Source organism: Strongylocentrotus purpuratus, unplaced genomic scaffold (assembly GCF_000002235.5).
Source record: "Strongylocentrotus purpuratus isolate Spur 01 unplaced genomic scaffold, Spur_5.0 spur5_scaffold_19, whole genome shotgun sequence".
In the NCBI taxonomy this organism is placed as follows: domain Eukaryota; kingdom Metazoa; phylum Echinodermata; class Echinoidea; order Camarodonta; family Strongylocentrotidae; genus Strongylocentrotus; species Strongylocentrotus purpuratus.
Window position 1 is genome coordinate 27,321,961 of NW_022145604.1, and position 26,941 is coordinate 27,348,901.

The 26,941-nt window shown below is 38.2% G+C and overlaps 1 protein-coding gene across 1 annotated transcript in view; it reads left to right on the top strand.

The window, feature by feature from the left end:
• Positions 1-24,309, top strand: part of LOC585532 (corticotropin-releasing factor receptor 1) — a 37,310-nt gene extending 13,001 nt beyond the window's left edge. The window contains exons 3-11 of the mRNA XM_030990760.1: positions 5,937-6,022; positions 7,584-7,696; positions 8,341-8,521; positions 13,895-14,051; positions 19,881-20,011; positions 20,839-20,924; positions 21,476-21,614; positions 22,471-22,512; positions 23,048-24,309. Coding sequence (XP_030846620.1) covers positions 5,937-6,022; positions 7,584-7,696; positions 8,341-8,521; positions 13,895-14,051; positions 19,881-20,011; positions 20,839-20,924; positions 21,476-21,614; positions 22,471-22,512; positions 23,048-23,281 — 1,169 coding nt within the window. The 3' untranslated portion in view covers positions 23,282-24,309. The remainder of the gene's footprint in view (positions 1-5,936; positions 6,023-7,583; positions 7,697-8,340; positions 8,522-13,894; positions 14,052-19,880; positions 20,012-20,838; positions 20,925-21,475; positions 21,615-22,470; positions 22,513-23,047) is intronic.
• The last annotated feature ends 2,632 nt before the right edge of the window (positions 24,310-26,941 follow it).

Sequence of the window (26,941 nt, forward strand, 5' to 3'; positions counted from 1 at the left end):
ACCTTGATATTGACGTGATTTTCACGTGATTTTGTTTATTGGGTTATCCAAATCTGAATAATGATATCCTTCTCATTCTCCCTCTTTTTCCTGCTTTTCTCTTTCTATCCTATGGTTCTTCGTTTATATCTTAGAGTCAGGGGTCTCATTTAATTTGCTTATTTTCTTTTCTTACATCGGGGGATACAGGACCAAATACAAGCTCGACAGATATTCACAATTACCGGCAAACGCCCTCCATGAAAAAAATAGATAACAGGGAAAACAGAATTGCTTTGCTGACAAGACTTTAAATTATTTCTCTGATATGTGATTTTATTTAAGACAGCTCTTTACTTCTTTAAGTGTAATGGCCGTACAATCCTGACAATATATCGACTTGACTGATTGTGTTAAAACACCCCAATAAACAAAATCACGTGAAAATCACGTCAATATCAAGGTATCGACTTGAGTAGAGTTACGTTCTTCAAACACCGGACATTTACGTAAATGTGTTAATACGTTTATTGCATTAGGTAACTTAAAACACACGTACACTAAATCACGCAATTGTCACTGCAATATCACCATTATAATAACGTGATTATCCCTACCTTGGAGACCATGGTTTGTAAACCTAATACTCCCGTGTTTGTTTGGTTATGAAATTACATCTTCATACACGAAATTATCGCGTCACAGAAACACGTGAAGCGTTAGTGATAGTTTTAGTCAAAATATCTGCGTGAAATTCACGTGAATATTACGAGGCTGACTTGAGATGAATCATGTTCTTCATTCACGTGAAATTTACGTCGAAGAGGAAGGATGTTACTGTAACCCGCGTTCAACCCAATAATTACGCAAATGTTACACAATAAATGAACCAAAATAATGACGTTCTCATCCCGTTTCTGAACATCGTGTCTTGGATCTTCCATAATTACGTCCAGGCGCGCCGGAAGTAGTTTGGGATTAGAGGGGGTTGGGTGGGGGGGGGTGGGTGCAAACATCCCAGAAGAGAAAGCTAGTTGCAACTGGTCCAGTTGATGAACCATTTAATGCCAACTGGTAACCCTGGAAATTGAAATGGGCTAAATGATCCAGTTGATCCAGGCCAGTTATAATTCAACTGGTCTAGCTGAGCCATATAGAACCATTTGGTAAAACTTCCAACCAGTTGAACAGCAACAATACTTCAATACTGGTACGTCTGTATTTCCAATGTAAGGGCATTGGTAATAAGTAGACTTACATAATTGAATTAATCGAAACAAATTCGTATACTTGTACTTTATTGAAATTATTTTAGTTCACAGTTAATGTTTCCCTTATTCATGTTTAACTAAATGTAATTTATACGAAGTAGCGAATTGTCCTAATAACTGGTAATTTATATTTGTAGTATTTTCATCAGTAATTAAGAAATATGCTGTAAATTCAGATAAATTGTTTAAAACACATAGATCTGCACGCACCCCATATTCAATATGCAAATGAATTGGTGTCAGCTGGGTCAACTCGAAATATGCCAACGCTCAGTCATCAACTGGTGCAACTGGAAATATGCACACTCCAGTTATCAACTGGTGCAATGAAAATATGCCAACAGTCAGTTATCAACTGGTGAACATAGAAATATGCCAACAGTCACGGGATTATCACCACGGAACTTAAATGGTAACTGTGAAACCATCAAGACACCCAAGAATAACTCATTTTCACACATGGAAAACACGGAATACCCAGCTTATATTAATAATCCGTTTGAGTCACGCGATCATCACCGCGGAACTGCTGGCAATTTTGACTACGATTTAAATAGGTGTTTTAAGACACCTAATCATGACTAATTTTTCACACCTAAAAGTCACGTATGCCCAGCTTAGATTAATAATCCGTTTGAGTCACGAGATCATCACCGCGGAACTTATGGCAACTTTGACTTCCATTTAAATAGGTGTTTTAAGACACCTAATAATGACTAATTTTTCACACCTAAAAGTCACGTATGCCCTGCTTAGATTAATATTCCGTTTGAGTTACGAGATCATCACCGCGGAACTGCTGGCAACTTTGACTACCATTTAAATAGGTGTTTTAAGACACCTAATAATTACTAATTTTTCACACATAAATATCACGGATTCACAGCTTAGATTAGTAATCAGTTTTAACTACGTGATCATCACCAAGAAAGTTATGGTAACTTTGAAACCATTTAAATAGGTGTTTTAAGACACCTAATAATGACTAATTTTTCACACCTAAAAGTCACGTATGACCAGCTTAGATCAATAATCCGTTTGAGTCACGAGATCATCACCGCGGAACTTATGGCAACTTTGACTACCATTTAAAAAGGTGTTTTAAAACACTTAATAATTACTAATTTTCACACCTACATATCACGTTTTCAAAGCTTAGATTAGTAATCAGCTTGAGCCACGTGATCATAACCAAGAAATTTATGGTAACTTTGAAACCTTTTAAAGAGGTGTGTAAGACACCTCAGAATTACTAGTTGAATATAACCAGATATTCACGGACAGAACAATAAGACGATTAGCCGGTGTAAGTAACGTGATTATTACCATCAACTTTGGATAACCTGTGAAACCAATCAATAAAGGTGCTTACAAGACCAAATAATTACGTATTTATCGCCACCATCGGTTAACTGACAAAAAAACTCGTTGCTTGGTCAAGTGGTTATTTGGTCATAAACACTTGATTTACAGAGGTAAGTGGAACCACGTTACTCCAGTCGCGTGATAAACTGGTGGTTTTTAGGTTAGATGAAAACGTGAACATGAGTACCTTTTTTGTTTAAGTGAAGGCACGTGTCGATAACGTTTAAATCTAGTTCAAAAGGCACTATACTTTAAAATCACTTAAAATACACTCCCAAAAGAGGTTACTTTTTAGTGTTCTGTTTATTGGGACATTTCTGCACGTCTAATTATGAAATTGACTTGTTGGACATTAATAGGAACCATGCTGAGTTACTGTGGTGGCAAAATCGTTTGAAAAAGACTGTGTTACATTGCAGTTTATAAGTGGTGTTGTCAGTGGCGGATCCAGGGGGGGGGGGGGGCCCGGGGGACCCGGGCCCCCCCCCCCCCTTGAGAAAAAAATCATGTAAAATCACGTGATTTTTACGATTTTTGGGGGTTGGGCCCCCCCCCCCCCTGGCGCTCAAGGGGGGGGGGGTGCAAATTGAAATTTTTTTGAGGATCAAAAAAAAAAAAAAAGTGCTCACTTCCCCCCCCCCCCCCACCCACTGAGCGATTTCTTGGCCGGCGCGTTTTTCAAATTTTCGGCCCCCCCCCCCCCACTGAGCGACTTTTCGGCCGGCGCGATTTTCAAATTTTCGGGAGCAAAAAAAAAAAAAAGTTGGGCCCCCTCCCCTAAGAAATCCTGGATCCGCGCCTGGGTGTTGTACATGTAAAGCTAAAGTTGAGTTCTGGTAATGCGATTGCATTGTGAAAGAAAAGGTGTAGAATGGGTCAGAAAAATTTGATCATGTAGCATGTAAGTATTAGTGTGTACTTCAAGGTTTTGGAGTCATCAAAATCATAATAAATTTGGCCCAGTCTTGGTACAGTATCAAGCACTGTACACAGAAAGATGTGACTACACAAATGGTGTCGGGGCTACCAACCTTGATTTCCTTATCTTTGTATGCTCATTAGTCAGCCAGTATACGTTGTCTACCAAATTTGTTTGGCAAATGACATTTATTTGTAATCTTGAACATTCAGTGTAAGTTTCGTTTGATTCTATGAGAATTGTTTTATTTTGTTTACCAGAACTCAAGTTTATCTTTAAACTTACGTTGTACTTTAACAGCATTCTCAAACCTCATTTTTGTTAAAGTAAATAAATATGGAGGTGCATATGTTGACAAACGCTGATTTATCAGAGGCTGTAGAATACGAGAAACATGTTATATCATTTTTTGAATGAAAAGCGACATCTGCCACTTATTTTAGGCTATAGGCCTTGTGAAAGGGCTTTGTCATGGCATCTTAATCCAATGCCATATATAAGATATCAGACACTGCAGTTGAATGGACCGAATAGAGTGCAATCGTATTTCTGAACCATTTAGTTGTTTTGTTAGACACAATAATGGAGGCAAAGGGAAAACAACACGTCACTGCCTGTCATGGCTCAATGGTTGCGGAGTGCATTATCTCATTAAATGAAGATGACGGGCCCATGTCCGACCATATATGCATTTTCTTGACAAGAATCATGTGCTATAATCTGCAGTGGCGTATCCATACATTAATACAAAAAAGGGTCTTTATGGATACGGGGCGGCGGAGAGATGGGGATGCATGCACAGTAGGCCAATAATTCGTGAGAACTGGAAGTTTTTATGGTATTTGTGTAGATCTTCAAATGACGAGAGAAGTGGGTGGAAATTCAGAGGCAATGACCAAAGAAATTTACGAAAGCACAAGTATTTGGAACTTCAACTCGTTCTGAATTTTAAATATTGAAACCAGTGCTTCTATGTTCAATGACCATGGATGCATTTAACACGACACATTGTACTAAACGATGTAATTTCGCGCAAGATAGTTCAACCCCTTTTCTTCCTACTTCAAATCTTTTCTCCCTTTTTTTCATGCCCATCTCTTCTGATTTCGTTTTGGGTCTTTTAATGGGAAAGTAGCCCCCCCCCCTCTCTCTCTCCTTAATTCCCTTCCTCTTTCCCTCCCTCTCCCTTCTTCCCCACCCCCTCTCTCTCTCTCTCTCTCTCTCTTCTGTCAGTTCTCCGGTATTCCTCCGTCGTTTTTGCATCCCTGTCACTCCCTCTTTAACCTCCCATCGGTCCTCCTCCGACTTTCTTTCCCATTGATTTCTTTCCCCTTTCAATGTCCCCTCGTGTCTTGCCCTTGCCCTCCTAAATGACCTTTACCCATGCACCCTTGTTTCTTCCCCTCCCTCTGCTCCACTTTAGGGTAATCTATCCCGTTCAAGATCATTCTAAAAGATGATAGCGCGAAAGATTTAAGTCGCCGTTTGAAGAAAATACTTCATCGAGGGCAGCCGTACTACCGTATCGCTACCGGGAAAGCAATCCTTAGATAGGTCACTCTCTCTGTCAAGGAAGAAAAACGTTTGGTATCAGCGTCAAGTGTTTTCACCCATTAAAGGATTTAGGCGCTGAGCATCAGTGGCGGCTATCTCTTTTTGATCGGTGTAAGTTCCGCGTAAAAAGTTAAATACCCTCGTTAATATCCCCGTTTTAATTCTGCATCAGACATTTGCCGAATTTAGATTTTCGGTTTAGCGTGTGACCTTTTAACACACTTTGGGTACTTCTTTAGCTGTTAGTCAAGAAGGTCAAGAAAATATAAGTTCTTTAAATGCCCATGCTTTGCATATCTGCCCTCGTTTCTGAGTAATTTACCTTTTTTATCTTCTTGTTCGTTATTTTCTACGTATTCTCCCTTAATAGTTTATGCACCCACCTCTCTACTTTTGCGATTTGTTTTAATAGTGCTTAACATTTTACCATGTGATCATAAAGTTCTGCACGTGCATGTGGTAAATAAACGTGCACAACAAACTACAATGATTAAAAGAGGAGGAAACTCGAAATGAAGCCTTGTCCGAGCAGATGAATGCCAAAACATTGCATGATCATTTTTAACCGCTTTTTGAAATCTGTGAAGCACGTATGGAACAGAAAAAAAAGTTAAAGAGAACGTGAATAATGCTCCGAATAAAGAGACTGTGTGGATGCGTATAGGTGGATAAAGTGAAGACATGTTGGTAGAAAATATATGAATCCATGTATTCGCTGCCGTGCTGTGGGTTTTGCTCTCATATTATAGTACGTAACTTTGAATCATCCATACCCTTTCACGTTTATATTTGCCTTATATTTTCATCTAAACCTTCTTCGTTTTTTATTCCTTTTCTCCTCATCGCAGCATTTAAAGCGACTCGTTTCTGCCTGGATACGGGGGAATGGGCTGCTTTTACGCATTACAATGACTGCCACACAATCAATATGCCGGTAGGTATTTATCAATGGGATTCAAGAAAATAATATACATCAATGTCCTCGTTAATGACCTCTTGAAATGAATTTGAATTATAACTGTTTAAAGGTAAAGACCAGTATTGGAAACGCCCCAATTTCAAAAAATGAAATGGAAGCTCTCATTACCAATCATGTGAAAGAATATGTTTTGACTGATACATGATGATAAAAAATTTGCCAGGAAACCGCCTACTAATTCATATATTTGGTAAATTTGTTTCTCTCATGGTCTGTGAGAGATATAGGGTAGTCCCATATACATCTTTCTGTGTATAGTGCTTGTAACTTTACGAAGAATGGGCCAAATTTCTTATCATTTTGATGATTCCAGAACCTTGCAGATGCTAGATGCTAGATGATCAACCCTTTCTGATCGATTCCACAACGTTTCTTTCACAATGCAATCGCATGACCATAACTGGTCTTTACCTTTAAGAAATCACTACATAACGGGAATGATTTTACTTTAGGATGGAATACATTCTACGATAAAAGGGATCGCTCCCTTAAAGTTTTCATTATTTTGCTACAACAAAGCTTTTGTCGAATCTTGGGTACACTAAGTAATTTTGTCTCTTGTCCATCGATTGATGAATGTGTTGACACCCTTTTCATTCTAAAGATGGTATAATGTTTCTCAGTGCTGAAGAAAGTAATAGTTTCCTATAGAAACATACCAATCTGGCTGATATAGAAAAGATTATGTAAACGCTGTAATGTACACGAGAAAACAAACGAGAAGGCGAAACCGCGAAACAAAAAATAAATTCCTCGAAATATATACAGTTAACTTATTCATAGGCATACCCTTACCAAGTATTGTAAGTTTTCAAGTATGTGAAAAATGTATTTGTCCCGAAATACCTTTCTCGAGAATGTGGTAAATTAAAACATTCATCTACAAGCATTCAACAAATGTCCTAATTCAACCAGTCTACCTTTTATTCTTGAGTTACCACAAAAACAAAACAAAAAACATCAAATTTACTAAAGGTATGAATAACTTAGTAGCTTACTGTAGGCTATATGTATATTATTTTAAAAAAGGGTTTAAGTACAACTTATATAGCTATGAATCAATGAGAAGTGTTTTAAGTATTAAAGATAAACTTGAGTTGTGGTAAAAAAAGAAAATGAATTCTCACAGAATCTAACGAAACTTACACTGAATGTTCAAGATTACAATTAAAGGTCATGTGCCAAACAATTTTGGAAGAAAATGTATACTGGCTGAGTAATGATCATAGAAAGATAAGGAAATCAGGGTAGTACTAGCCCCGACACCATGTGTGTTGTCCCATATACATCTATCTGTGTAAGTGATTGTTACTTTACCAAGACTCTGCCAAATTTATGATGATTTTGATGACTCTAGAACCTTGCATTACACACCATTACTTACATGCTATATGATCAACTTTTCTGATCCATTCCACACCTTTTCTTTCACAATGCAATTGCATTACCAGTACTCAAGTTTATCTTTAAACATCTCACTGCACTCTTCTCCTCCTATCTCGTCGTACCCTTACAGGTGGCGCCACCGAGTCCTACCTTCTATCTGGCTCTGCGGTACGTGTACCTGATCGGGATCACCCTCTCACTCGTTCTCCTTCTCATCACCCTCTTCATCTTCTGCTACTTCAAGTGAGTTTATTTGATTGTTTTTGTTTTTATACCTGCCAAGAAAGCCTTTTTTTACTTCGTGGCTCTCCAAGGGGCTTGGTAATTAGGATTAAAGACTTACCAAAGGTCACTAGCGCATCTACTTGGTTTCGAATGATTTAACAGATCTCTAAGGAATTCGTATTGAGGATATAATCCATTTTAATTCCTCGTCTTTTTAGCTGAAAGTACATTTTTAAGTATTTTTCAAAAACGGCGGTGAAATTTGTTGCAAAGTTGTCACCATTATGTAGTATACAGTTTATGATGACAACTTTCCCTAAATGGTCTTGCGGGTTTACAAAATAGCGATCGAGCTGAATTATTACGTGGTGTCAATTGATTTTCGTTTTCAATCCCCAAATCAATTGGTATTAAAGTACTCATCTTTATTCAGATGAAGTATTGCAAATTGAAATATAAAAGCCCTACAAGGAAACTGAGATAACGGCGTAAATTGATCAGGGACGATATCATCCAGAAAGAAATACGTTTCATAGTTTATAGTTCATAGTTCATAGTTCATAGTTCATAGTTACATTATTGATATTTCTTCTTCTTCTACTTCTTTTTATTTTTCTTTCTTTCGTCCTGCCTTTCTTTTTCTTTGTCTTCTAATTTTACAGGGCGTTGCAGTGCACGCGGATCGCAATCCACAAAAACCTCGTAGTATCCTTCATCTTCAGATACATCTTTATGATAATACAACTACAGCCTCTTCTGACCATGGACTACAGCACTGAAATCAGGTTAAGCTCGTCCAATCTTCAAGAGAACAGCCAAAACAACTTCGTACTCCATAAAGTTGTAAGTAGCAACCTAGGACCGAAAGACCCCTGATACCGTATTCTACTAGGTCCGTTGAACTCGACCCTGGATCGAAAATCACGTTTACCAAAAGAAAACTTAGACTGCAGACGAGTTTCCTTGGTTAAACCTGATTTTGGACAACAGCCTATAAACCCAGCGTAGTTGATCACGAGTTAAAGTTAATCTTGAGCTCTGATATGGACATCGTGTGTCGAGAGAACATGTCTATAATTCATATCAGGTTGTTTATCCTGCAGTAGATTGATTATTTGAACCAGTAAAATAAACACGAACTCACACAAACTTGCTGGAAATCTTCTTCAATAAAATCCACAACTCTCATTTCCACATAGTGACCTGTGTTAAGCACAAGTCATGGTGGACTTTATCTAGATTTAACTCTGTTTTGTCCGTGTGGCATGTCCGTCCCTTATCCATTTATGTAATCCCCAAATGACATTACCATCGACTAATGGCTATTTAGGCATCACTATCATTAGTCAATTTTCATATCAAGATATTTCTGTGTTCTGAGGTTAAAATACTAAATGTCATATTACGTCGTTCGCGGCACTGTTCATGGAATCGCACATAGAACATGAATGATGATTAACCCATTTTAACGAGAACGGGCAGGTTTTAAAGATGAAGTTGGGTTCTGGTCATGCGATTGCATTGTGAAAGAAACGGTGTGGAACCGACCAGAAAAGGTTGATCATCTAGCATATAAGAATTTGTGTGTATTGCAAGGTTCTAAAATCATCAAAATGATAAGAAATTTGGCCAAGTCTTGGTAAAGTTACAAACACTTGCACAGAAAGATGTATATGGGACTACACTAACACGTGGCGTAAAAAGCCGGCCCCCGATTTTTACGATGTTACATGCATATTTAGAATATGAAGGCATTTGAAGAGCCATGCTTTTTAGGGAACATGTCTTAACTGATGTTCTTCCACACTTGCATAATAAGAATGAGTAATGCTCACAAATTATTTTTCAACTCTTCCTAGAATTCAACCTTCTCTTTAATTAAGCAGCCCCTCCCCCGCATATCCAACACGAAAACAAATAGATTTGGTTTCTAAAACACCGATTAGTGTACCATTTCAGGGAAGTTTATACTCCAATTACGGCGATTCTAAGATTTTAGAATGAATTTGAAGATAAAGTACCTTATTTTCGTAATGATTGGGGTGTTTCTTTAACTAAAAGGTACCCTCTCTGACATCTGACTACGTTTTGTTATAGCCCACTGACCCCTTCTCTGCGATATGCAATGTAAAAAAGGGTTGGCAAACGATCAAGGAATATACAGAAATATATCGCTTGTCAGACACGAATTATAGGAAGACTCAATAAGTAATATAGCCATGCAGGCAAAATGAATATCCATTTCAGCTCAACTCAAACTTCTATTGCTTAGGTTTCTTTTAAAGAGGCCATTAGTGAAAATATTGACATTTCCCCGGCTTTATATTTTCAGAGCGTTCGCGATAAAGAGGGATAATGGCAAAACAGTTCAGAACAAAAATAAACATTGGCATTTTTCAGTTCCTTAATCCCACAGTTTATAGAATGGGACATTTAAGGTTATTCATATATTCGAGCCTACGGTTAGTTAGATCCAGGAGTAAGGAGGGCCTATAGATTTCTTTCAAATTCTGCTTACGTGGGATAGAGAGAATCGCCTACATCCTTTATGATTAAAACATTATATTTCCATATACATTGAAGGAGATGTCTGCCCTAAGGGATGACCCATCTCAATTTACCGCCGTCGTGGGTGATTTGTACTGCTCCATCGTTTTTATCCTCTTATTTTGTTTCTTTAATACCACCGTAGAATTCGCTGATACCCAAACGCAGCTCAACCGTGTTTTGTGCGGAGCCCTCCCGTTGTTTGCCCCTCGTATCTCGGCGTATTGGATTCCCAGAGTGGGCATCAGCGGGGCGAAAGATTGATTGTTTGGCTTCGTCGTCACGGGTATACGGTCCGTCGACTCTTGTTTTAGTCTTCTCGTCTTTTGAAGAACGCCCATGTAATGTTTTGTACAACTCTCCTTAACATCGTATAAACGTAATCGATATTGCCCATCAGGTTTCGGTATCGCTCATTTGATAGATCATTCATCGATCGTTCGCTCTTGAGAAGATCCGGGGAGAAGATATCCTTTGCGACCCTGCGCCTCCAGAGTCTTGACAACACATGAATAAACACAAGTGAAACAATGGAAGCTATTTTCCCGTTTTCTTTCCGCTTCGGGGTCACTTATTAATCATGACAGGATTTCCAAGAGAAAACGGACTAGTTCTTGAATCTATCATGATATTATATCATTTTGTAGCAGTAGGCTTTTGTAGATATATTGTTTGATGATATTAAATGGGGCGAGGGGTTACGGGGCAAATACCCACTCAAGTGTGCGTTGCTTCACTTTTTTTACAGACGATCTGCCGACAAGCATGACAAAACCTATAAAATTACTAAATTTGCCCCCAATTTTAATATTTGCCCCATCCCTTTCCTCGTTTCGACGACCTTCATATTATAGGTAGCATATAGTTTGGAATTTTCACAGAATGCTATGAAAGCAAGATTTTCGACACTAAGCCATGTATGTTAGTCCATCGTACTTTAAGGGATAACTTAAATCACTTTGACCAACGGCCGAGTTAAAGCCCCCCCCCCCCCCCCCGAAAAAAAAATAGATAAAAAATAAAAATAAAAAATAACAAAATAACAAAATAATAAAACAAATGTTATGTTATTTATTCATGTATTATTTGTCTATTTATTTCATTTGTTTAATTATTATTTTATTTCATTTTTATGGTGACATTGCATTAAATACGGATTTGGACTATCGCATGGATTCTCGAGAAAAAAAAACAGTTTGTGTCGCTCATTTATATACAGAGTGGAAAAAAGGGACATTAGCAATATTCGGATATCGCTTTAATTTTCTTTGAAATATAAGCTTTCGCGAAATCGCCATGGGGTATATATATGCATGATACATGAGTGTATACACGGCAGACAGCATACAAATTGAAATTGAAAGAACAACCTGTCAGAATCCTGCCTGGTTGTTTTATTTTTAATGATAAAATACACATTTGTACAAATTTGATGGCATCTTGACAGTTCTTTGGGGAGATACACGCCACTTCTGAAAGTTAAAGCTAAGCTATTAAATCATTTCCTTTTGTATAGTTATCGTGAGTTGTATTAAATGCGCCACTTTTAATATCCCAATAGTCTGGGAATGTATATATCTCGCCTGGGTGTCCCGCGTTTGATATAACCCCTTTCGCTGTCATGGTAACGGAAAGCCGATCCTTAGGGATCATCGATCTTTTCATATTATAGACGGTCTAACCAGATAGCGCTCTGAATTTCTTCTATCGCCCACAGAATGATTGTTCAGTTCTTCCCCCTCGTGTCCAAAAACTGCCTCATTTTATTTCGCTGTCACTTGCCTCTGAGTTAACCCCCTCAACGCTGTTTAATCTTCACTTTATCTCCACAAGTTTGACAGACAAGCGGCAATGATAAGTGGATCCCCCGTCCCTTCACTTCCTCCCTTGTGACGCTAATATACATAGAATATTCTTTGTAGATCCGCTATTATCCTTTCCAGAAAAGAATAGTTAAACAAAAGGGTTAAAGTAAAAGGATGGAAAGAATGAGTCTGTAAATTGTACCCATCTCTCCATGTACATGAACTATCCTCTCCAGATCTGTGCTTCCCGTGTCCCCTCCTCTCTCTCTACTTTCCTCTCCTTTTTCTCTCTATACATAATATCTCTATTGTGTATATATATATATATATTGTTTGGCATTTTGCGTGATACTAGTCACACTACTGTAAATACTTTGGTAAAGCACTTTAAATTATGGTAAAAAAGTAATCTATAGCTTTTCTGAACTTCCATCCCCTATCCTGCTTATTAGATTAAAAAAAACATAAAATGTAAATGCAATGTACATGTTAACGTTTCTACTCTATTAAATTATGTCCTCTTTCTGAATTAACGCTTGCCATGGCTAGTGATATAATACTGATTGACTGATGCTTATAAGTAAATCACTGACCGGAATATTAACTGCTCTTTAAATAAAGAAAAGAAGGATCCGATTGTCAAACTGTGGTTTCTGTTCGGTGACATAAGCAGAAAAAGATTTGCATTGCAAGATGGAGATCAACTTGATAGCTCAGTTAACGTCAACTCTCTTTCCCTCTCCCTCTCTTTCCCGTTTCCCTATTTATGTATATATGTTTCTTTTTTGTTTCTATCTGTCTGTCTCACCCCCCCCCCCATCTCTCTCTATCCATCTATCTATCTCTCCATCTCTCTTTCTTGCTTCATCATGTATTTGCTCTTCATCTCTCTCACTTTTTTCTTTCTCTCACCTTTTCTCCGTTTCTATTCTGCATCTCCCTATCCTCTCTCATGTTACTTCTTAAGACATATAATAATAGCAACGTAGCCATAGGGTAGGAATGACGTACATGCCCTGTTTCGTTCTCTTTTCTTGTTTTCCTTATCTGCATGGGCCTTGTGCTGCAAGACGGAAGCGATTCTAAATGTAAATCAAGTCACTCTATACTTTTTCATACATTTCTGGCAAAGTTCAGACGTCCAAATACACCAGACTTGTTAATTAATCTCTGCGCGTTAGCTACATCAATAATTCAATTGAATGGATGAACATTTGTGTCGTGCTGAATGTTAATTTAGTGTCCTTTTCAACTTCCTTGTGACACGGTTACAAATTACAATTGCCCTTCTCCACAATATTCATAATGGAGGGAGATCATTTCTGTGTGTCCCTTTACGGCGGCCGAGGAGTTGACATCTTCTTTAGATGCCGTTTCTTTACATAGCGTACAAAGCGCGGCGTATTTTACCAGACGTAGCGCATTGCGTATCCGGACACCTACCCCCTAAAGATCCACCCCCGGATAACCACCCCCAGACAACTACCCCCAGACAACTACCCCCGGACAACCATCCCAGACAACTACCCCTATGACAACTGCCCCCGGACAACTACACCCTAGGATAGTTGTCCGGGGGTAGTTGTCCTAGAGGATGGTTGTCGTAGGGGGTAGTTGTCCGGGGGTTAGTTGTCCTAAGGGGTAGTTTATTGGGGGTAGTTGTCCGGGTGGCAGTTGTCCTAGGGGATTTTTTTATTGGGGGTAGATGTACGGGAGTAGTTATCTAAGGGGGTAGTCGTTCAAGCTCCCTCCCCCCCCCCCCCCACCCTCACACACACATACAAACACGTACACATATCTCGAAAGTATGATTCAACACCATTTAGAAACCATTTTCACCTTTTCTTTTCTCTTAACATTGCAGCCAGGGTTTTGTCGCTTCATCTTGGTACTCCTGGAGTATTTCATCATGGCCAACATGTACTGGATGTTTGTAGAAGGTCTCTACCTGACCAGCCGGATTGCTGTCGCAGTCTTCAGCACCGAGTCCAACTTCAAAGTATACCTGGCCATTGGTTGGGGTAAGTCATTATTTATTTATTTTTTACTATAGTTTCATAGAGCCCCCCCCCCCCCCCACATAGTCCGGATAGTTGCAAATCAACAGCAGCTCTTTGAAGGGCCCTTTTAGGGTATTTTTGGCTAAAGTATTGATCCCCCACTATTTCAATTCAATTCGATTTAGTTTGCATTCTAAACATATTACAAATCATAAACACAGAATGCATGAGAGGTCTGGACCTCTAAGAAGCAACTTGTGCTTGTAAATGAGACCCTTATCAAGGTAAACGCGATATTGGATTAAATAGCAAAAGAAATAAAACTTGCAAGGTGTATATATGTATATTTAGAAGAGAGAGAAAAACAACAGCTGTTTTTTTTTATATAGTCCGTGTAGTGATGCACTTCACATTTTCAGGGAGTTATACAGGGAAGAAGGGACCCGAAGGTAATAGTGTATAAGTTTGCTTTCCCCTCTCAGGCGCATGTAACACCGAAGTACAATGATAATATCAATAGTATTCTTTATTAGAAAGCAGACATTAAATTTTGAGCCACCTCTGATATCATATACAGTACGATTATGACGGCAACGGCGTGTACGAAGATGATGATAATAAGGGTAATGGTGGCGCTGGTGGTGATGATAGTGATAGCAATCATTTTATCAAAATGATTAACACAGGGGCAAATTGTTGCAGTAAGCAATGAGTTAATTTTAAACAAAGTTATACAGGTTATTGATTAAAGGCATCGTTTAACAATGTTAAATCTGGTATGCATGATCCTGCGTGTTATCAGTGTCTGTGATATGGGGTAATATTGAAACCACAGAAAATCGCGCTTCAAAGTGATCAAGAAGCGCCTCAAAAAAGTATAAATCTTTGAGTGACCGGTTTTACCATACTCGTTATGGAAACCGTTAGGAAAACGCAAAATTTGGTTTCGATATCCAATCACAAATATCTTGATAATCAGACAGGCGATCGGCTTGAAAAAGTCATGGGGTTCCTGACTGACCTAAAGGTTTATAATTATCATTGCAGCATTAGCTAAATCCAGGATTTTGTTTCAAAATCTGAGACAAAGTTACCGGATCCCTTTAAGGTTTATAAAATGCAAATATATATACGCATCTTATATTTGTTGCAGTTCATAACATAATATTCACTATGGATTTCACCAACAAAATACTATCAACAGAGAAGGCAACGTCTGATGAGGAGTCTATCTTATTTAAAGTAGGTCGAAAGGGGGAACCTAGATGAAGCACAAATTTCTACAGGTTATTGATTGTTACGGTTTATAAAATGCTAATAAATATATATATATCTTACATTTGTTGCGATTCATAAAATAATATTCACTATGGATTTCACCAACAAAATAATATCAACAGAGAAGGCAACGTCTGATGAGGAGTCTATCTTTTTTAAAGTAGGTCGAAAGGGAGAACCTAGATGCAACAATAGTTAACTTAAAACAAATTTCTACAAGTTATTGATTGTTAAGGTTGATGAAATGCTAATAGCTATATGCATCTTACATTTATTGCAATTCATAAAATAATATTCACTATGAAGTTCACCAAATAATATCAACAGAGAAGGCAACGTCTGATGAGGAGTCTATCTTTTTTAAAGTAGGTCGAAAGGGGGAACCTAGATGAAGATCGATCGACGGCCTATGGGATTTCATCCCCTGTCAGTTAACAAATTGCCGCGCAGAATACTCAAACTGAACCCTTTCCAAGTTAACGCAACATCTTCTTGAAACCTCTTAAACTTCCACCATGCTAATAGATACATTTTGTTTGCTTAGTACTCTACTCCTGTTTTGAAATACGAGTACCTACATGCTGTAGCTTTAGGATAACATTGTGACGTCAGGCTTATCTCTCTCTCTCTCTCTCTCTCTCTCTCTCTCTCTCTCACACACACACATACACACACTCTCTCTCTCTCACACACACACACACACACACTCTCTCTCTCTATCTCTCTCTCTCTCTCTCTCTCTCTCTCTATTATACTTCTTTTTTCTGTGTCTTATTAGTAATATATGTCAAGTTATAAAAAGGATGCCGTATTTGGGTTATTTTTGCTCAACAATCGATGATTGTTTTTAGCCCCAGGAATTCCTCTCTCCACCAATAACTAGGAAGTCAGAGAGAACATATACATACATTTCGGTCATGCTGTTGTTTTATTTGCAGGGTTCATTTTGTAGGTTGCTCAGTACTGTTATTGGACCCCAACTCGTCAATCATCTTCATATATCCTGCTCTCTTTCTCCCATCTCTTTAATTCATTTTATTTTAAATCTTCTCTCGCACCCTCCCTCTCCATCTGTTCATCTTTTGCCCCATTTTTTTCTTTTCGCAAACATTTTCTCACTCTCTCTCTCTCTCTCTCTCTCTTCTTTCTGTCATCTCACTTTATCTCTTCTTTTTGTGTTTCTTCTTTGTTCCTTCAATGTTGCTCCTCCCCCTCCTTCAACCTTTTCTTCTCTTCCTCTTTTTCTTCTTTTCTCCTACTTTTCTCTAACCCTCTCTTTCTCTCACCCCCTGTCACCTTAACCTCACCTTTCTCATATCCCCATTTCTTTCTTTCATCTCTCTCTTTTTTCATCTCTCTCTTTTCCTTTTGTTTCTCTTTGTCTAACTACCCCTCGTTCGCTGCTTCTAAGTTTCTTTAATAATGTGTTTCTCCATCTCTCTATCTGTCCTATTCTCTTCCATTGTAAAACAAAATCAAATATTTTGCGCCCATGTTCCGGAGTTAACCGAAGCAAACACCAGTTGACCAATGGTTTTTCCAAATCAGGAACAGACCTCCAGATTAATGTAAAGAACTTTTCAAACAAGTTAGGTCACGTGTCCAGACGTAGGTTCTCACGTCAGTACTGTTGTCCAAAGTTTCATTGTCGCCCCTGAACATGGTCAGATGTCATGCCTTGTAGCGTAGTACATCGGGATGTCTTACGATGGGTGGACAGTGAAAGACAGTCAAAAGTTGTGGTATCAATAGCCACGTTGAGGAACGAACCTAATATAAACGATTGCCAATTCGGTTTGGGCAGTCACGACACGTTTCTCAGCTTACTGGAATTTCCAATAACCCTATGGACACTGAACATGATTCGAATCCTGGGGTTTGGGGGATTTATGTGTCAGCACATGATAAGCCATGCTATTCACCATACGTGCTGTCCATACGATTTGAGCCGACACGTCATGTTACTTCGCACAAATCAAACGTCATTTTGATGCAGATTGGGAAAATCCTACGTGTGAACATAATGGCAAACCATGTGACTCCACACATAATCAAATGCTGTCCATACGATGTCAGCCACGTTCGAGGGGATACATTGACAGTAACGTTGAAGACGAACTATTAACGAAAATTGCCGTGTAAACATTATGCTTAGCCTAGTGACTTAATCCTCCGGTACATTTTCGCCTGGGCAACTTCTATGCATACGTTCAAACCGATGTGAGGGATCGGGATACGTTGAGGACATCTGACAGGTGATCCCACAGTTTATGGCTCAAAATGGAAAATGCTGCAAGGAAGAAAGTGCAAATGTATTATTCAAGGGATGCCCTCTGTCGGCCATGATTAGAGCGTTTCCATTGATTTTTCGGAAAGGTACGAAAATAGTTGAGCCCTCGCCCGAATCTATCCCCGCTACCCTGACCTTAGAGGTCAACATTAATTGAAGAGGGCGCTGTTTGTTTCGTTTATTACTGATAACGATGATCCGTGAGTCAGATGAAGTGGATTTTCGAGGGTTTTGTAAAGGTAAAACATGCCCTCTCTTTCACAAAACATATCGATTTGGATATGGGTGTGCAGTGTGTGCGTGTGTGTACGGGGGTGGAGGCGTAAAGGGGGCACTCCATGGGGTGTGGGTGTTTAAGGGCGTACCTAGTAAAGCTTGCGTTTAACCCCTCTTAGGAAGCCCAGAAGGAAATAAGTAATACATTACTCGCAATGTATTTTAGTCAAGGGGAACTTGCCTGCTATAGCCCCCCCCCCCCCCCAACGATAGTAACTGCTGTGTATACATTTAGGTGTGTGGGTGTAGTGAGGCGAGATAGGGAAACTTTTTTGGAAAAGTATATGGTAAAGATAAAAAGACAAGTCTACAGTATATGTGATGACATATTCGACGAAATGAATTTGAAAATTTAGTTCCATTCCTAAAGTTTAGATGGAACTTTTCAGTGTTTTTTTTAACATAATTGATGACCTGCATTGTAATTAGCTAAACGATCGCCAGGATTTCAACGAGGAATGAACGTTCCATACGAAGAAGTAAAACGCAGATAAATGATGGGCCACAACTTGTGTTTGTACTTCTACCTTAATAATCAATTACGTTTTATTATCTAAGTGCCGATAAAATAAATTTTACAAGTGAATCCATTCTGAAGAAAAGGATTATTTAACAGACTGATTATTGGAAAAAGTGTGAGTGACTTGGTCTTGTGCATTGGGTTTACTTAATGTGGCATTGAAACGTTCTGCATGAAACCTCACGCCATTCTAAATAATCCGTTGGACAGATTGGAGTGCCCTAAAAGTCAGGAAAAACAATTCCAATAAGTGGGGATGTCCCTGTTGAAATTTACATTTCAGTAACCTAATCATGGGTAGCAAGGGATCTAAATCTTCTTTGGAGTCATCTCTCTCTCTCTCTCTCTTTCTCTCTCTTCCTTTCTTTATCAATTTCTCTCTTCTCCTCCCATCTATTTTTTTCCTTTTCATCCCCTCTCCATTTTCTTTACCCCCTCTCTCTCGCTTGTTCTCGCCTTGTAATTCTACAATTTATTATCGAATGTTTCTCTTTGGCTGTTGCTGTCGATATCTTCTTTTTGTTTTCCTACACAACATTGTGTTGCTCTGTCTGGAGATGTACTTTCAATCTCAAGGCCGCTGTGTCCTTACTTTCCTCTGTGATTTCTGCGTATCCTTTTTAACTGAAACCTTTATAAAATATTTGTGCTTCGTATCTTGTGTTCTTTCTTTTTGTCCATACAGTTTCTACATGTATGTTCATATTGTTTTACACTTTAGCAAAACTTTGAAATGTGCACTTGTCCAATATGAGTATCAACTGACACTGCATCTTTGATCCGATTGAACTTGGGTTATCCAAACTGTATATGTAGAGCCTGGTACTAGTAGGTGCTACATCTACATTCCAATTGAAAAACACCACTTGTGCCATTACACTTTTATAGTTCTGTAGGTTTAATGGGATCATCCATAGACACGTCAACGGCAATAGGTTACCCATTACACGAGTTCGGTCCTTTTTAAACTCTTATTAAAGAATCACATGATTCATTGATTTGTTTCATTGTCCCTTTTAGCCCCCCTTATTTAAAACACTCTCTTTCTCTCTCTCTCTCTCTGCCTCCCCCTTCTCTTTCTCTCTCTGTTCCCTCTCCTCTCTCTTCTCTCTTTCTCACTCTCTCTCTCAGTCTCTCTCTCTCTCTCTTTTCTTTTCTCTCTCTCTCAGTCTCCTCTCTCTTGATTAAAAAAAACACAAATACGATTCACACAATTTCTTTTAAAAACAAACATACAAGTTTTTACTCGCACCCTGTACATATATGCACAAGGATCCTGGCCAGCAGGCTCACACAGGCTCCTCACAGGCACACACAGTGTGCACTCAAGGCCTTGAAGCAGTACTTTTCTTGGAAGAAGAAGAAGATATCAAATTTAAAGATCTACAAACAAGTATTTGGAAAAAAATTGAAATTAAAAAATAAAATGAAATTAAACTCATCTCTCTCTCTCTCTTTATCTCCATCTCTCATTCATCCTATACAGTTTCTCCGTTGCTGTTTGTCATCCCATGGGCTATTGTAATGAGTTATGACAGTATTTCACCCTGCTGGCTGGATCATCTTGATAACCCATACATATGGACCCTCAGAGCACCTCTTATAATCGCAATATTGGTAAGCATTATACCCGTATAAGAAATGGCATATTAGTAGCGAGTATCCTATTGGCTGAACAGGGGTCACGTGACAATCGCCATTTTGTTTTATGTGCACGGACGTGAATTAGACTTCGCGCCTCTCTCTCCTGCGCGTACCCATTGTCTCCGTATTCTTAGTTGCGCGTATCTGACGCGAAGGCAACCTGAATGTAAAGTGGGGGCTTGACTCCAAAGAATTAAGCAAGGCATGAAATATAAAATACCCTCAATTTTATAATGCTGCATCCATATTGTCGTTCGATAAAATATATATTCAACTCCAAATGCAGCATTCCCCTCATGCCATTGTAGTTCAACCTTGGCCCGCGGCCTCGGAAATATAACACCACTTAGGATTTTCAGAATTCGTTGGTTCATATATTTTGTTGTATTGGACGCCGGAGCACGCAATATTTGTATATTAATCAGTATGAGGTATTCAGCATAAGGTGAAGTCGATGTCCGTTGGAATGCCCAGAGGAGAAACTCAATTCACATGCAGTTGTGGCATTTAACAATAAAGTTCCTAAATGCATGCCCCATGGGTAGCCATTATAGACGTATATATTTTGACAAGCTATTTTCTTTCATATCATGCTGCAACTGTGCTCGAGACTTTGTCAAACGTTGAAAAACACCCATAAAACTGCTTTTATATTATAAGAGTGTATATGATATTTCTTATTACCATTTTTTTCAATTTGCTGATCAGTTATCAAGTATGCCCAGTTCAGTCTCTTGAGTCTGCCAAACCACGCATCCTGTTATTTTTCTTTTCTTTTTTAACTTGTTTTGTTTTAACAGATCAACACTCTATTCCTCATAAACATCATCCGGATCCTCATTACCAAGTTACAAGCCAGTAACACCATGGAGACGAACCAAATGAGGTCGAGTAGATTTTTATCTTCTTTTTATTTAATAGCGGTCCCGCCTCTCGAGGCATTGGGTCCATTTAGAAGGAAAAATTATCTCTGGGAGTTGCCGAATTGCACCGTAATGGACCGCTAAAGAGTGTGACAGAGGAGGATATGCCCTTTTAAGAACGTTGCGTAAAGAAAACGAGCCAGTCATAAATCATCATACCTTCTTATATTTCTGTGCTAAGATGGAAGAATCAAATACATCCATCACATTTAGCGTTGATAACTACCCCATTCAAAATTAGGCCTCGACTAGTTCTCTTAATTTCGTTAACCTCCCATAAAGTGCAAACATATTTTTCATCGATATTCTCCTTGCATGGCTACTATTCCGTCTGTTTGGCGCCACCAACGTTGTATGTAGTTGACTCATACATCTTTTCTTATTTTAACTCTAAAAGGTTGAATTTTACGTTTCGGGGTAGTTATTCCAACGTGTTACATTTGACAAGAACGAACAAACTTACAGGAATCATTGACATTCATACAATAAGCCATCATTTTCTTTTGTTTTACAGGAAAGCGACGAAAGCTGTGGCCGTCCTGTTCCCATTGCTCGGTCTGACCAATCTCATCTTCTTTTGGAATGTGAAAAGTGAGAACGAGGCCGTAGAGAAAGCTTTCATTGCCACCAATGCTGTTCTACAGTCAACGCAGGTAAGGAATATCGTTAGTGTGGGTTCTCAATTATCGTGTTTGCATATACTTGAAATGTAAAAATCGAATACCTCTGAAAATGACCGTTAATGAAATTATATGGCCATCCACAAAGATTTCGCGAATATTTCATGAACTGCAATATTCTAGAACTCGGAGGTAATTTGAAATCAAGTTTGCATAATTAACTTGAAATGAAAACCTCTGAAAATGACCTTTAATCAAATAAAGGCTATTCACAAATATTTTTCGATTATTTCACGAACTGCAATATTTTATAACTCGGAGGTAAATTTAAACAATTGTGCATATACTTGAAACGAAAACTACTGAAAATGGCCTTTAATAAAATTGAGACCACGCACAAAGATCTCGTGGATATTTCGTGAACCGCATTACTCTAAAACTCAGAGATAATTTTAAAACAGGATATGCTATGTGAATGCAACGATAACAACTGGTTCTTATAAAAGCGTTTTACCACCTCACATCGGCGAAAGCACTTACAATATTGTTATTACTCGGGTCATTGTATTCAATTACTATAAGGCACAGTATGACAATAAAAATTCTCCACTCCCTGAGGATAAATCCAGCAAGATGTATTTTTACCGGATGGCAATAAATAGGGTATTTGACGTTTGATGCTTGAGGCATGCATGACTGTTAAGGAGCCCTTTCAAACATATCAACTGAGAATTTATTTGTTGTGTGTGTGTAATCTGCATTTTCCAGCTTTTATTTTGAAATGGGCGAAGTACATGGCATAGGAGAGGGCCCTTAATTTACTGTTCTGTAGAAAACGTCTGATTTGATGCTTTAAACACGGATTATTTTTGTTCTGGGTTTTTTTCAGGGTGTTTTCGTTGCGGTGATCTACTGTTTCTTGAATACAGAGGTAAGAAAATCCGGCCAAAGCACGTATCGCTTAAAGTGACCAAAAAAAAAAGTCTTAAATGACTGTATATAGGAATTATTAAGTTTTACCAATGATTTCCACGCCTTTAAGCTTAGTTTATGTGTCAACCTTCTTCGTGATTTTTTAATGTTAGTATTGCATTATAAGTATGTTACGATGACGATGTAGTCATTATATAACTTGTTTATTTACACGATGATATCGTAATTAATTTGTAACTTTGGAAAGACTCCATTAAAAAAAATAACATAAATCAAATAAATCAAGATTATGTGCACGATTTTTACCATCTGCTTTGCACCCTTGTCCAATTCTTGAAATATATTGGAACAATATGAGACAAACAGTAAAAATAAATATTCCTTCTTGTTTCAGCTGATTCCGATCAAAATGTTTACACCCAAAGCAAACTCTGTAATCCATGAGTATAGCAAGAATATGTGTGCTTTAGTCAAATAAATGGATAACATGTACATTATACTCTATCAATATTCACCAATTGATGCTCTTTCAGGTTCGGAAGTTGGTCAAACGCAGGGTTCTCGCTAGCCTTGACGAGTACGGTAAACGAACTCCTCGTCGAAGCCACCAGTACCACACCACCAACGGCTCGTGCGGAGTGCCAACGACTTCCGAGGTCGTCATGGCGGTATCGTATCGTCGAAGTACGCAGGATCAATCAACGATAGCTGACCCGGATCAATACACCGAAATGAAACCGTTTACTTCCGAGTGCGGCGAGAGTTGAGCATAGGGCCATGCCTTTGGAAAAACTGATAAAAAAGTTTGTGCGATTGAACAATCTCGATGTTTTAAGGATCAAGTGCTGCTCCCGAAAGGTATCCCGTGCCAAATAGTTGTTTGTAAGGCGGTGCACCAGTGCAACGGAACGCTATAAAGAAAGTATGTAATTGTGATAAAACATTGGCTGCATTGAGTGAGGTTATCTGTACAAATGCTGGATTAACAGAACCGCGTGTGTCGTACAAGGATAAAGTATATTATGAGTACCTTGAGCCGCGCTGGACGCCATTTTGTTTTTTATGACAGCTGAACGATTGATGACCATTACGGATTGATTATTCGTAACTCAGTTATCACGATTGTTATTCAACTTGTTTAATGTTGATTGTGATGTATATTGCCAATGATGCCACTTTACATGTCTTAGTAGTTTTCTTCTTAAATTGTTTATGTGATTATCATGTTTGTGATATATTGGTATTAATAATGGTTAAACATTCGTAGATTGTGATTTGATATGAAATGACATGGATTGGCACCTTATTTAAAAACACTAGCTATAATTCATTTTGAAGATAGAAAAAGTGATCTAAAACAGAAGGAGCAATATGGAAACACACATTTGAGGATTTCTTTTTAAAGGGTTACCATTAAAATGGCTTGTTTGTATTAGGTCCACGGTTCGTCATTCGTTTAAAAAGTATTAATCTAGGATACAAATTACAGTACTCGTAAACTCTGTCTCCCTTTAATATGGTCTTAAAAAGTGACTTTAAATGACAGCGGATATTTAGTCTAGTGAGAATAATATCTTTTCTTGTAAGGGGGTAGTAGAGGCAAGTGCCTCTCCGGAGCATTTTGCTACGAGTAATGTATTTGTTGAATCCCATTCAAATCCTAAAGATAATTCGCTCATCCTACCCCCACCTCCCCCCCCCCCCTTCCATCTCTCTAAACAGGGGAGTGAGGGCACATTATTTGGCATCCAATCTGGACGTAGGTATTTGAGAACATTGAGGCATTTTAATCGTATTTATATGTCAATGTCGTAACCATCAATTTGTCATTATCTGTACATAAATCTATTGTATAAAAACGAAAGTATATGTTCAAAATATGTAAATACATGTGTATCATACTGGTTTTATTCTTTATTGTGTTTTCTAAAATATGTGCCAAGTAAATGTATATTTAAACGTAATGACGAGACTGTTTTCGTATTTAACATGAACAGAAGTTTCAAATTAACATTTTTTGATTGTCAAGAACATTTTCTTTTTATGAAATTTAAAATGATTAATATATCTAGATAATGTTAAAAATGTGTTAATATTCTCATTTCTATTTTATGAAAATTGAGTATGTTTCTGTTAACTGATATGGTTTAAGCTTTGGCTACATAACTCTATCTTTTAACTTACAGGACGGATTTCGTTTGCTTTCTACGCCTCTGTGCACGGTTGCTTGTTTGTCATACGTGCAATTTTGCACAAAACGATATGCACCAATAATGACGGAAGGACTGCTTTGCGCAACACAATGGCGTTGACATTTAGTAATTTCCGTTCTTGATTACTCCACCAAAATCTTTTTAACACCAAGATAAAGTTATCTTGCACTAGAAACATTCAAATAACCTTGCAGTCTGTTGTAGGATATCCTATGATAAATACAATGTGGCACAGGGATATTATTTGTGTTGCATGCAGAGAGCGAAAATGAAACTAATCGTTTACAATATATTGCATCATTTGTTTTCATAGTGCACAAGTATTAAATCTATTATGATTTTACTTTTGTACTCGTCTTGTGAAACACTATTACCTATCCCTTAAATGTAAATTGCTTAACAATCTGTTCACCTTTGAGATATATAATGAAATTCAAAAGGGAATATCTTGTGTGAGATTGATGTAAATTTGCAATCGCGAAGTAGTATACTTCAAATCGTGTATAGATGTTATACATTAATGTCCATCTATGTACTACATAATTTATAATGATGCATACCCTAGATCTTAGGACTTTGGGGATATGCTATTCATATATATTACAAGTCCATACTTTAACCGATTTGAATTTAAAGGGGAAGTCCACCCTGATATTAATTAGGTTTTAATAGAGGCAGAATAATTAAAGAAACAGGTCAGTGTAATTTTCATAATTTTCTTATTTTTCATCAGATTTTGCTCAGAATTTCACCGATCAATTGCTCTTTTTTTTCTATCAAAATCTACTTAATATCAGGTGAACTTCCCCCTTTAATAATCTCCACCGACCAGACCAACGCAACGCGATCTCCCCCAACTTGATGCAAGCCGAAGATGGCGGGATTCCCCAATTTCTAGGCTCGGCGTACCTGTCCAACGAATCAGGGTATATGATTGGGAGAGTTTGGCCAACCCGGTTCGAAGTGGGCACAATATGGCAAATACTGCTGTGTTGGGCAAACACTACACATATTAGAATACACGCCTTGTTGTGACCAAGTGAAATAAGGTTGGCCAAGCTCTGTGTAAGACGGCTCTGGAACGGATTCGTGTATCACGCTATATTCGGCTTGCATCAGGTAGAGGATGTGAGAGATCGCGCTCGCGGAAGATGACAAAACTGCCCAGATTTGGGACTAATACCTCACTGCCGGATGGAAAGGTTTTCTTACCATCTTCATCTGTCTCCCTCCACGAGCTCAGCCAGTTTTCCATCCATATTCTTTACTTTATTGTCTGAAAAGTGTGATTGTACATCAACTAGATTTCTATGGATGATTGATTTATTGAAGATACGAATGTATTTACTGTATTTTAATAAAACCTTATGAAGAATTTAGCTAATTTTAAAATTGTTATCCATTTCTACTCCCACAACATTGGGTTATGTGTCAATCAGTACCTTTCGCTAAAGCCGTCAATTTAGTATAATTGTAAGAGTGAGCAATATAAAGGTTTTGGGACATAATTATTGACTAAAAGTAGAATATCATAGAAGGAAAGCCAACCTTTGCATGTTGGCTACTGGGCTTGCTTCGAATCATGGGGTCATCACGTCGGGTCAGGTGGTCGTGTGACACGACCTTTCTTGAAAGGAAAGCGGAAGATCATGTGAACATGAACTTTACATAGCGACCTTTCGTAGATTTGCCGTGGGGTTTTCATAAAGTGTCCGGTTAATAGGACCAGATCATTTGTAGATGAGAGAGTTTCTTTCACAAACATTAACCCCGACATTTCGTGAATAATGGGGAATGTTTCACAAAAGGGCGGGAAACGAGACCATCCAATCCGACGGCAGTATCCGATGATTCGAAGTAAGCCTCGCCATCGTATAGGATGTGGGTTCGGATGATTAAGAAAAGTGAAGCTCTGACTCTGACCTATGATCTTCAAATTTTAGTTATGTGTCATGTATGATGATGTCCAACATAATTCTTCAAATATTTATGCTATAGTGCAAGTGAACTTCTTCAAGTTTCTGATTGAAATCAACTCTCTATCTAACCATCATGTCCGGACACACAACATGTGTTCGAATCTGAACCCCATTCTCTGGCATTCATACCAATGCTGCCTTAGTGACTAGGTCACAGAAATAACCAGTGAATTCGACAGAACGGTTTATTAAAGTATATACAAATAACCAACTTTTGCAGGTGAAACAAATGCAA